General features: G+C 38.5%; 1 protein-coding gene across 3 annotated transcripts in view; it reads left to right on the top strand.

The window, feature by feature from the left end:
* Positions 1 to 12,002, top strand: part of LOC111529813 (zinc finger protein 658-like) — a 16,358-nt gene extending 4,356 nt beyond the window's left edge. Inside the window, exons 4-6 of one of the 3 annotated variants that reach the window (XM_023196771.2) lie at positions 3,255 to 3,381; positions 3,661 to 3,756; positions 11,393 to 12,002. In XM_023196771.2, coding sequence (XP_023052539.1) covers positions 3,255 to 3,381; positions 3,661 to 3,756; positions 11,393 to 11,592 — 423 coding nt within the window. In that variant the 3' untranslated portion in view covers positions 11,593 to 12,002. Of the gene's footprint in view, positions 1 to 3,254; positions 3,382 to 3,660; positions 3,757 to 3,839; positions 4,561 to 11,392 lie in introns of those variants that run through there. The other 2 variants (XM_023196773.2, XM_031934121.1) reach the window with 2 other exon arrangements.
* Positions 12,003 to 12,405: the final 403 nt, after the last annotated feature.

The following is a 12,405-nucleotide window of genomic DNA, read 5'->3' as shown; positions in this document are numbered from 1 at the left end:
ACATTCAGATTCTCATGTCCAGGTGTGGATTTCTTTTTTTTTTTTTTCTTTTCTTCTTTTCTTTTCTTTTCTTTTTTTTTTTTTTTTGCGACAGTCTTTTGCTCTGTCACCCAGGCTGGAGTGCAGTGGCATGATCTCAGCTCACTGTAACCTCTGGTTCAAGCGATTCTTGTGCCTCAGCCTCCCGAGTAGCTGGGATTACAGGCATTCACCACCATGCCTGGCTAATTTTTACATTTTTCATAGAGATGGGGTTTTGCCATGTTGGCCAGGCTGGTCTCGAACTCTTGGGCTCAAGTGATCTGCCCACCTCAGCCTCCCAAAGTGTTGGGATTATAGGCTGAGACACCACCCCCAGCCAGTGTGGATTTCTTTCTCTGAGTTTATCCTACTTAAAATTTGTGAAGCGTTTTGGGTGTGTAGATTTATCATTTTCATCAGATTTGGGGGTTTCTTGGCCATTGTTACTTCTGATACTGTTTTAGACCCTTTCTGTCTCTATTCTGTTAGTCTATTTGGCGTATGTTGGTGCTGTCCAACAGTTCATTTCTTGTTATTTTTCTTTCTGTTTCTCACTGCATAATCTCAGTGGGCATGTTGTCCAGTTGGTTGATTCTTCTACCTGTTCAGACCTGCTGTTGAACAGGGTTTTCTTTTTTTGGTAAAATGTTTGTTTTAGTTTTGTACTTTTCAACTTTAAAGTTTCTATTTGGTCCCTTTTTATAGTTTCTGTCTATTTATATCCTTTATCTGGTGAGATGTTATTCTAATACTTTACTTTGGTCCTTACATATCATTTTCTCTAAGTCTTTGACCATATGTCAAATAGTTGATTTAAAGTCATCATCTATTTATCCAGTGCCTGCTTCCTCATGAGCAGTTTCTCTTGATTATACTTTTTTCCTGCATGTGGGTCTTACTTGGTTGTTTCTTTTCTTGTTTTGCATTTTTTTGTTGAAAACTATACATTTTAAATAAAATAAGGTGGCAACTCTAGAAAATATTCTCAATGTGCAGGGGTTGTTGTTGAAATTTGTCTAGTGACTTTTTAATTGATTCAGTAGAGCCCATGTTTATTGTCATGTGTGGCCGCAGAAGTCCGCAGAAATTTTCTTAAATGCCTGAAACCTTAAGTAAGGCTCTCAGTCTTTGCCAGAGAGCCTCATGAGTGCTGGGGTATTCCTTCAACAGTCATCCAGGCAATTTGTAACTCCATGTTAACCTTCACTTCCTGTTCACCCCAAACCTCAGGGTCACCCAGCGTGACAGTTTAGGGCCTTCTCACATCTTTCCAGAGCATCATCACAGCCCTGGGCGTATGCTCAGCTCTATGCATGTAGGTGACCTAGAGCCTCTAGAATCTGTAGGAGCTTTTCAAAAGCTTTATGAACATCCCATTCCCCAGTTTTTCCTTTCTAAAAAACTTTTCAATTAGGCTGTTATTTATGTCAGGTGTTAGCCACTAAGGCTAGCTGCTAAGTTAAACAATTGCCTTTGAATGTTTTTGGCAAATGCCTTCAAGGATAAGGCTTTTCACACTGGGGAACTCTGACTTAATTCAGACAATCAGCCTTGCAAGTCAGTTATTCCCGGGAACCACAGATTAGGTCAGGTAATGCGGGTTTTCTGGGAATGAGACTTTGGCCAACCTGTGACCCAGTCGGCCTCATCCGGTGGATACCAGGCTGCTGGATTCTCCTGTTGTTTCAGACGTTCCTCAGAGCTAATGCTAAGTGGGCGTGAGAGGGATGGAAGTAGGGCAGGTTGAAATGACACAAGATCATTGTTCTTACTGTGATGCGGCTGTTTTTCTCATACCAATGGTCTGCAGATTGCTGTAAGCCTTTGGTAGCTTCTGGAGTTCTGAAAAAGTTGATTCTGCAGTTTTTGCCAGTTTCTCATTGCTTTTATGGAAGGAGGAATTTTCTTGGATCTTCAGTATCTTCACTGTCATCACTTGCTAATTTGAATCTGAAGTCTTTTTGTTGTGGAAACTTTCTTTTTTCTCAGTTTCTAAGACTCTGCCCCCTCCTGATTCTATTATTGTTTTTCAGAAAACATCTCTGGCTTTGTGGCCTACACTCTTGCTACTTTGTGGTTCCTCAGATGTTGTTTTTTGTTCTTTTCTTTCTTCAATCCCTGTGTGCTCAAGGAGCTGTCTGTCTGTCTGTCTCTGCCAGCCTCACTCACCACCTAAATTGCTAGTGACTCCTAAATGCTTGTCTTCATCCCCATCTTGCCTTCTGTGCTCTAAAATCATGTGTGTCCTGGTTGAAGGAACAGTTCTAGCTACACATCACCATGAGCAGAACTCTCACTGAACCTTCTAACACGTTTTTCTTCTTTCCCAAATACCAGTTTGGGCACCACCAAGCAGCTGCTCCTTTTGAAATATACATTACATGATTATTTTCCATAAGAGGAACAACTATTCCTCTTATGTAACTGAAACTCTGTACCCTTTGACCCATGCCTCCTCATTCCTCACCCCTCACCCCCAGCCTCTGGTAACCACCACGCTACTGTCTACGTGTATGAGTTTAAACTTTGTAGATTCCACATGTAAGTGAGATATAATTTGAAATATTTGTCTTTCTGTCAATTAAAAACAAAATGTTTTAAAAAGGAACTGCTCATACGGCTAGATTGAATAGCTGTACAAGAAAGTAGTTATTCAATGGGTGTCGCTTCTCTTCTGTGGTTACATCCCTGTTCTTAAATCCATCGCCGTGACCTCAGTGTGGGAAGTGGTCTCTTACGCTGGTCTCTTTGGTTACAACTATTGTAGCTGTTCTCTGCTCGTCACGTGCTCTGCCCTTGTATATTTGTATACATTTATTTGTACATAAGTTTGGTCAGGGTATTTCCAGACTTCACATGTATCTGTTCCTTAGCCCCCAGAATTTACAGTGATGATGGCCAGGGAGGGTGTGAATGTCCTAAAGGCTACCCCAGATAATCTGCGGAGATGTGGAAGAAGGAAGGAGGTGGTTGGAAGGAAGTTGTTTTACGCTGAATTTTTTTGTCTTAAAAATACCTAGAATTCATAAATATATATAGATAAATTATGGCAAGTTAAAAAATGTTTTAATTGAGTAACATATGTTAAGACAATATTGGGTCTAAAATAAGCCTTTATAACCATTCATTTTAGAGCCTCAAAGTAGTCGCTGTCAAAGATATTTTCTATGTCACCTAATTCTGAACCCTTGAAAAAACCGTTGTTACATTTGTTGTGATAAATGTTGTTACAGGCATCAGTGTCATTCCAGGACGTGACTGTGGAATTCAGCCAGGAGGAGTGGCAGCACCTGGGCCCTGTTGAGAGGACCCTGTACAGAGACGTGATGCTGGAGAACTACAGCCACCTCATCTCAGTGGGTGAGCACAGCTTACCATGGGGCTGTCTTGAGAATATATGTTCCCTTTTTAAAAAGTATCAAGACACATGGACCCTTTATAGAGATTAAAGGGCTTTGGATTAAAAGGTCTGAAGTGGTTGAAACCTTTACAGAAACAAAAGCAACAGTCATTACTTTCCCATTAAAAACTTCAAATGAACACCCTGTTAATGCTTTGCTGCCATATCTTTTTCCCCTTGTGGTAACCCAAAAGCCCGTGAATCTGGTCCATGTATACCCTCAATTATTTTGTTTATAGGATATTGCATTACTAAACCCAAGGTGATCTCCAAGTTGGAGCAAGGAGAAGAGCCATGGTCCTTAGAAGATGAATTCCTGAACCAGAAGTACCAAGGTGAGTGGGCCTTACCTGAAGGGGCCCCCTGGGGGTAGTTAGACTTTAGAGGGAGAGCACCTTTGAAAGTTCTTTTTTAACAGCTTTATTGAGATGTAATTCACATTCCTACAATTCACTCCTTTAAAGTGTACCAGTCAGTGACTTCAAGCAACCACAGATCAAAACTATTCTGGGAAGAAATATTGCACTTTCATTCAACATGTATGGACATTTTTTTCCTGTCAGGGTTCCCTGAACAATATACTATAACAACTATTTACATTATATTAGGTAGCATAATTAATATGGTGACGATTTAAAGTATACAAGAGGATGTGCATAGGTTATATGCAAATGCTGTGCCATTTTTATCAAGGACTTGGGCATTTATGGATTTTGGTATTCAAGAGAATCCTGGAACCAACTCCCCAGGGGATGACTGTATATGTAAACATCACCACAGTTAATTTTCATCACCTCAAAGAAACCTGTACCCTTTAGTTACCACTCTCCTGTCCCCCCTGCCCTCTGCAGCCCTAGGTAACCACCAGTCTACTTCTGTCTCTATAGATCTGCCTATTTTGGACATTTTATATAAATGGAATCATATAGAATATGTGGTCTTTTGCGATTGGTTTATTTTGCCTAGCATAATGTTTACGAGTGCTGTTATAGAATGCGTGTTTCATTCTTTTTATGGCCAAATAATGTTCCATTGTATGGATATACCACCTGTCTGTCCATTCATCAGTCAGGAGGTATTTGGGATTCCACCTACAAATAATGCTAATATAAACATTTATTTACAAGTTTCTGCATGGACAATTGTTTTGATTTCTCTCGTGTGTATTCCTAGGAGTGAAACTGCTGGGTCATTTGGTATCCGTGTCTTTATCTGTTTGAGGAACCACCAGAGTGTTTTTCTAAATGCACCTTTTTCCGTCCCTAACAACAGCATGTGGGGTTCTGATTTCTCCACATCCTCACCAATACTTATTATTTGACTTTTTGATTTGAGCCACCCCAGTGGATGCGAAGTGATATCTCACTGTGGTTTTGATGTACATTTCTGTATTAGTTAGCTAGGGTTATCATAATAAAATACCATAGGCTGGGTAGCTTAAACAACAGAAATTCTCATGATTCTGGAGGCTGGAAGTCCAAGATGAAGGTGCTAATAAGTTGGTTCCTGGTGACACGTCTCTTCCTGGCTTGAAGACAGCCACTTTCTTGCTGTATTTTCATGTGGCCTTTCCTCTGTGCACATGCAGTGGGAGAGAGAGAATACTCCGGTGTTTCTTCCTCTTCTCATAAAGATATCAGTACTACTGGATTAGGGTCCTTCCCTATGACCTCATTTTTACCCTTTCTGCCTCCTTGAAGGCCTTGTCTACAAATACAGTTACACTGGGGGTTAGGGCTTCAAGATAAGAATTTGGGAAGGGCACAAGTAAGTCTATAACAATTTCCCTGGTCACTAATGATATCAGGCATCTTTTTATATGCCTATTAGCTTTTGTACTAATAAATGATTCCAGGAATCTTAAAAAGCTATAGTTTTCAATGTCATTTTTACAACAAAAAAGTAAAATCATCTTAATTATTAGAAGCGAAGCACAATTAAGGTTTCTGTTTGAAGTCATACCAACAAATAGCATCACATAAAGATGGACATCATTTAGATCAAGCATGTTGCCGAGTCACTAAATGTAAATTATTGGATCATATTGATTGTCTAAAAAGGATATCCCTAAATAAGTAACATAGAAAGATCATTATAAAACATTGGTAAAGTTGTTGAGTCAATAAAGATAAAATAATGTAGGTTTCATGTTCTGTATCATTCAGATTTGAATTCAGGCAATAAATTCATTAAAGTAGGAAGAGCTCTCGTTCAAGAGCACAGGGAAATGAAAACCTTTAAGGATTTGAATGACTGCACCAAATAATATAATATCACTATTTCCAAAACTTAAAATAATGGAGTTCTAAGAACTTAAAAACTCATTAGAATTAGGACATCGTAATATGTCTTATCTGATTAAACAGTAGGTACAATGGACAACAAGTAAATATGCCTAGAGAGGGTATAAATTACATTTGTATTAAAGTGAACCATACATTTGTGTATATGTATGCTAATGCAAAAAACAAAACTTTAATGTTTTAATGGAATAATGATAAAATAGAGTATACTATTAGTCTAAAGAGAAAACCTCAATAAATCCAACAAATTAGAATAAACACAAACAGCATTCTCTGAACCTAGTTTGCGAAATCTAGAAATTAATAATAAAATGAAAAAAATCCACTTGAAAAAATTTTAAAGTATCTCTTTTAAACAATATTCAAAAAAGTGTAATACAATTTTGGATTTGATTTCTGTAATGAAATAATTGTAGCTGCAAGTTAGAAACCATCAGATATAGCTAAAGTAGTGGACAGAAGGAAGGTCGTAGTCTCATTAATAAATTAAGCAAGAACAGCATCAAAAATACAGTAATGAAAGCAGAATTTAAAGGTAAAATTAGAAACTAATTGGCTAACACGATGAAACCCCATCTCTACTAAAAATACAAAAAATTAGCCGGGCATGGTGATGGGCGCTTGCAGTCCCAACTACCCGGGAGGTTGAGGCAGGAGAATGGCATGAACCCGGGAGGCATAGCGTGCAGTGAGCCAAGATCATGCCACTGCACTCCAACCTGGATGACGGAGTGAGACTCCGACTCAAAAAAAAAAAAAAAAAAAAAGTAGAAATAAATGGAAAACAGAAATGGAATATTTCTTTACAATAAAAATAAAATGAATTAAAACTTTAGCTACCCTATCAAAGATAAAACAGAGGAAACACCTGTATAATAAATTCAAGGGGGGATACATTTGTAAAGATGTAATGCTATACCAAACACAATCCCATTCATTAAAACAGTGATACAGGAGGATTTGCTGCTCTACCAGATATTGAGGCTTTATGTAAAACTCTATGTAGCTAAGTAGCATGGAGTTGAGGGGTGGGATGGTTTAGTAAATTAGTGAAACAGAGTAGAAAGTTCAAGAAAAAACATGCACTTGATAGACAGTGGTCTTAGATAGATGACATTGGAGAACAATGGGGAAAGGATCTTGAGGTATCCATATAGATCAAAACAAAAAAATCAAATTCAGTTGGCTTAAGACCTAATTATCAGAGCAAAAGTAGAAATATTCTAGAAGATCATAGAGAATAGGTTAATGACTCTTCTTAGGGAAGGATTTAATAAAATACAGAATGCATTACCAGGGGAAGGATGAAGTAAATGTATTCCTTTCTACCAGTGCAGCTGAATATATGTATATATCATATAGGCATGCCTCAGAGATCCTGCAGTTCCCGTTCCAGACCACTACAATGAAGCAGATTTCGCAATAAAGCAAGTTACAATTTTTGTTTTCCTAGGGCTTATGAAAGTTATGTTTACACTGTACTTTGGTCTTGTAGATGTGCAATAACATGTCTAAAAAACAGCATGCATGCCCTATTTAAAATATTTGATTGCTAAAAACTGCTGAGTCAGACACAAAGTGAGCACTGGCTGTTGGAAAAATGGCGCCAACAGACTTGCCCAACTCAGGGTTGCCACAAACCTTCAGTTTGTAAAAAATGCAATATCTAGCCAGGCACAGTGGCTCACACTTGTAATCTCAGAACTTTGGGAGGCCAAGGCAGGCAGATCACTTGAGGCCAGGAGTTTGAGACCAGCCTAGCCAACATGGCAAAACCCTGTCTCTACCAAAAATACAAAAAAAAATTGGCCACTCATGGTGGCTTGCGCCTGTAGTCCCAGCTATTTGGGAGGCTGAGGCATGAGAATTGCTTGAACCTGGGAGGTGGAGATTATGGTGAGCCGAGATCTCACTACTGAAGGGTGGAAAGAAGAATGCAGATGCACTAGGGGTCTTGGCCCCTGACAAAATACAAGGTGGTTATAGTGTCATCAGAGTCCTTGGGGGGCCCTTGATCTTTCACCCATGCCCAGGGTTGATGTAGAAGCCACGGCCGGGTGCAGTGACTCATGCCTGTAATCCCAGCACTTTGGGAGGCTGAGGCAGGCGGATCGTCTAAGGTCAGGAGTTCGAGACCAGCCTGACCAACATTGCGAAACCCTGTCTCTACTAAAAGTACAGAAATTAACCAGGCATGGTGGCGGGCAACTGTAATCCCAACTACTCAGGAGGCTGAGGCAGGAGACTCACTTGAACCTGGGAGGCAGAGGTTGCAGTGAGCCAAGATTGTGCCATTGCACTCCAGCCTGGGGGACAAGAGCGAGACTCTGTCTCAAAAAGAAAAAAAAAAAAGTAGAAGCCTCCTCTTCCACCTCAGGGCATCAGATCAGTCGGGGACCGGACTTGCATCCTCACGAGGCATCCTCACGATGCTGCATCTCACTCCCGCTAGTATAACTTCAGAGGAGGCTCACTAAAACTGAATATTAATTTTGATAAAGTCCAACTTATTTTCTTTTACAGAACCTGCTTTTGTTGTTCTATCTAGAAACTTTGAAACTCAAAGTAACAGATTTAGGAATCCTATTTTCTTCTAAAAATTTTACAGCTTCAGTTTTTACACTGAGTTGATAATCCATTTTGTGTTAAATTCTATATAAAGCATGAGTTATGTGTCAAGTTTAATGTTTTTGGAACAGGGAGTCCAGTTATTCCAGCATGACTTTTTGGAAAGATTTGTTACTTCTCCACTGAACAGCATCTCCACCTTTCTTAGAAAACAGATGGCTGTGTATTTGTGGGTCTATTTTTGTAGTTTCTATTCCTTTTCATTCATCTACATGTCTTTCCTTATGCCAGTACCACATTAACTTGATTATTCTAGCTTATTAAGTTTTGAAGTCAAGTACTTCTCCAGGTTTCATCTTCTGTATACATTTTTAAATGAGGTTCATGATCTTTACAAAGGAAACATGTTGGCATTTAAACTGGGGTGGCATTGAATCTGTAGGGCAAATTAAAGAGAATTGACAACAGTGCACAGTCTTCCAGTCCATACACAAAATATCCCTACGGATTTAGTTAGTATTTCTTTGATTTCTTTCATCAATGTCTTTTAGTTTTTAGAACACAGGTAGCGAGGCTTTTTAAATTTTTGTTTTTAATTTTGTTTTGTTGCTGTGGTAAATATTGTTTCCCTGATTTAAAATTCCAATTCGTCATTGTGTGTTTGTAGGCATAGATTTGTATTGGCCTTAGATTCTCCCCTTGCTAAAAACACTTACTAGTTCAAGGAGCTTTTTAGATTTTTTAAATTATTTTCTGTGTAAATTTACTCTGTATCTTTGTGTTTTTATTCTTGCCTTTTTGCACTGGTCAGTCCTTCCAGTGCAATCTTGTGTAAAGGTACTGGTAGTGGGCATCCTTGTCTTTTTCCTGATCTTAGAGGGAAAACAGTCAGTCTCTCTTGAGTATAATGTTAGTTATAGACTTTTTATAGATTACTTTTATTAAATTAATAAATGGATTTTGAATTTTGTTAAAATTTTTGGCATTGATGTGTGATTTTAGTTCTTCAGACTACTGATAGGAGATTACATTGACCTAAAATGTAGCATAAAAACTATAGTTTTTATAGTATTACAGTGTAGTAACTGTTTGGCGTTTTTGAGGTAAATTTCACTGATATATTATCTGTGTTTATATATTTCTGTGCACTTTTTGGGACATTTTTGCATTTATGTTATGGGAGATACTGGTCTGAAGTTTTCTTTTCTTGAATAGTATTTGCCTAATCTTGCTGTGAGGATGAGGCAGGCCTTATGAAATGATTTGGGAAATATTCCATCTTTTATTTTCTAGAAGACATTGTGTAGGATTGGTATTATTTCTTCCTTGGATGTTTGGTAGAATTCACTAGTTAAAACCATTTTGTTCAGAAGTTATTTGGAACTGCACATACACACACGCAGACATACACATACACACACACACACACACACACACACACATTTAGAGGAAGATTTAATTACATTCTTAAGCCTTATTTACATATGCAAACATAGTTAAAATTTGAGTAAATTACACATTCAGTTAACATATCCTCCATTATACTGAATTAAGTTAATATGTTATGTTGTCATAAATATCCTTTTCACTAACCGCTTCTTTAGAAATAAATGTCTTTTAGATGATTCTGCCATTATGTTTTAACATTTGACATAGAATATGTTCTCTGTGGTTACAGTACACATTGACGAACCCCTTCTTTCCACTTAGATTGTCCAAATAAAGGTAGTTTGCTTTTATAGTTAGAAAAAGAAAAAGAGAGATTAGAATGCTCTTACAAAACGATGTCAGAGCTAGCTACTTCACTTTTCACCATGTAAGGCTATAACAAGAAGTGAGTAGTCTGTAACCCAGCAGAGGTCTTCACAAGAACACAGTCATGTTGGCACCCTACTTTCGGACTTCCAGTCTCCTGAACTGAGAAAAACAAATGTTTATTCTTTAAGCCATTTACTCTATTGTAATTCGTCATAGTAGCCCAAACTAAGACAGAGTTATTGTTAATGTTGTTTTATGATCTCGTGAATGTCTGTTAGTAGTTAGTCCTCTCTTGCATTTTTTGTATTGATAATTTGTGTCTTCTCTTTTTTTCTCTCTGATGGTTTTTATCATTAAAAAAACTGTTAAAATAATTAAGCTTTTGGTTTGACTTGTTTTCCATCATTCTACTTTCTTTCAATTTACTGTCCTCTCTTTGTCTAGTTTCTTAAAGGGGAAACAAGCATCTGACTGGAGATCTTTCTTTTCAAATATAATTTTTTTTTTTTTTTGAGACAGAGTCTCACTCTGTCTCCCAGGCTAGAGTGCCGTGGCACGATCTCGGCTCACTGCAAGCTCCACCTCCTGAGTTCAAGCAATTCTCCTGCCTCAGCCTCCCAAGTAGCTGGGATTACAGTTGTGCACCACCACGCCCGGCTAATTTTTGTATTTTTAGTAGAGACGAGGTTTCACCAGGTTGGTCAGGCTGGTCTCAAACTCCTGACCTTGTGATCCACCCGCCTTGGCCTCTCAAAGTGCTGGGATTACAAGCGTGAGCCACCACACCTGGCCAAAATAATTTAAGCCCTAAATTTATCTCTGTGTACTGCCTTAGCTGTATCCACAAATTTCTGTATCTTGTGTTGTTTTGTTTTCATTCACTTCAAAATACCTCATTCGGGAATTCTTCTTTCACCCATGGGTTAATTAGGAATATTTAACTTACAATCGATTTCTGGTATAATTTCTCTGTGACTCAAGATCATCCTCAATATAATTTATTCATATATATTTGTGAAAGTTTGTCTTACAGTCTAGAATGTAGTCTGTTTTGATGATTGTTCCATGTGCATTTCAGAAGAATGTGAATTCAGCTGTCGAATGCATTGTATCTTCAGGTTTGAAGCCATGGTTATCACAAGTGCTACTTTATCTTATCTCTCCTGCTTGAGTTTTGGGCCTACTGTGTATTCCTGCCTCTGTTCTTCCGTGCCGCTTTTCTTCTTCTTTCCTTCCCATAGCTGCTATGAGTTCCTGTCAGTGCCCTAAAACAACTTATTATATTCTTGCCCTTGCAGATCAAGACATTTGTTCCATAAATTAAATAATAATTTGGTTCTAGACAGAATTTTGGTAGTGGCTGCTGTGACTATCTCCTGGCATATCCCAAGAATGGAACGTTCTCAGGATTCTTCATGGCTCATGGAAGGAAACATACAAGAGCATGCAGATCCTCTGTATCTATGGCAGGGGGAAATTAGCTCCCTGCCCAGACGCCATGGAACCACAGAAGTGTATCATTTTGGTTTGGCCTGTGCATGAGAAAACATCAAAAGTGTTTCCTGTTCTGTTAGACCACCGTTGTCTCAGACCTCTGACTGGAAGGAGCAGGCTTTCCTTTGTGCTCTTTTTGCCTGTGCCTGTCAGCGCAGAATTGTACGTTTCTTCAGCACCCGGTCAAAGATATAGAATAGCCTTGGAATTCTCCACTGTGTCATTTCTTAAGTCCTGAAGTTCACTTTCTTTCCATTTTGTAGTCTTTGTTTATATTTGTTAATTTTTTGTTTTGTTTTGGTTTTTGTCTCAGGATTTTTAATTGTAAGAGGGAAGATGTGGGAGGAAAGGGGCTACTCCACCTTGACTGGCCCCGGAAACAATTCCTGTTTTATAAACAGCATGCATGAGGAGAGAATCTGTCTGTGTGCATGAATTATTTAATCTTTGGAAACGTAATCTTTAATAAAATACATAACAAAACACGGGCTGGGCACAGTGGCTCATGTCTGTAATCCCAGCACTTTGGGAGATCAAGGCAGGAGGATCACTTGAGCTTGGGAGTTTAAGATCAGCCTGGGCAACATAGCAAGACCCTGTCTCTACTAAATATAAAAAAATTAACAGGACATGGTGGCATACCCCTGTAGTCCCACCTAGTGGGAGGATCACTTGAGCCTAGGAGTACAAGGATGCAGTGAGCTATGATCACGCCACTGCACTCCAGCCTGGGTGACAGAGCAATACCCTGTCTCAAAAACCAAAATCAAAATCAAGACATGAGTATAAGTTCTTCTCCATAACAAATGTAAGATTTATAGTATATTTTAAATTTTTCTCATTTTAGGGTATTTTAAAGTT

The sequence above is a fragment of the Piliocolobus tephrosceles genome, chromosome 14, assembly GCF_002776525.5.
Source record: "Piliocolobus tephrosceles isolate RC106 chromosome 14, ASM277652v3, whole genome shotgun sequence".
NCBI classification, from domain to species: domain Eukaryota; kingdom Metazoa; phylum Chordata; class Mammalia; order Primates; family Cercopithecidae; genus Piliocolobus; species Piliocolobus tephrosceles.
Note: the sequence above shows the minus strand (reverse complement) of the source record. Positions and strands in the feature narration are given on the sequence as shown.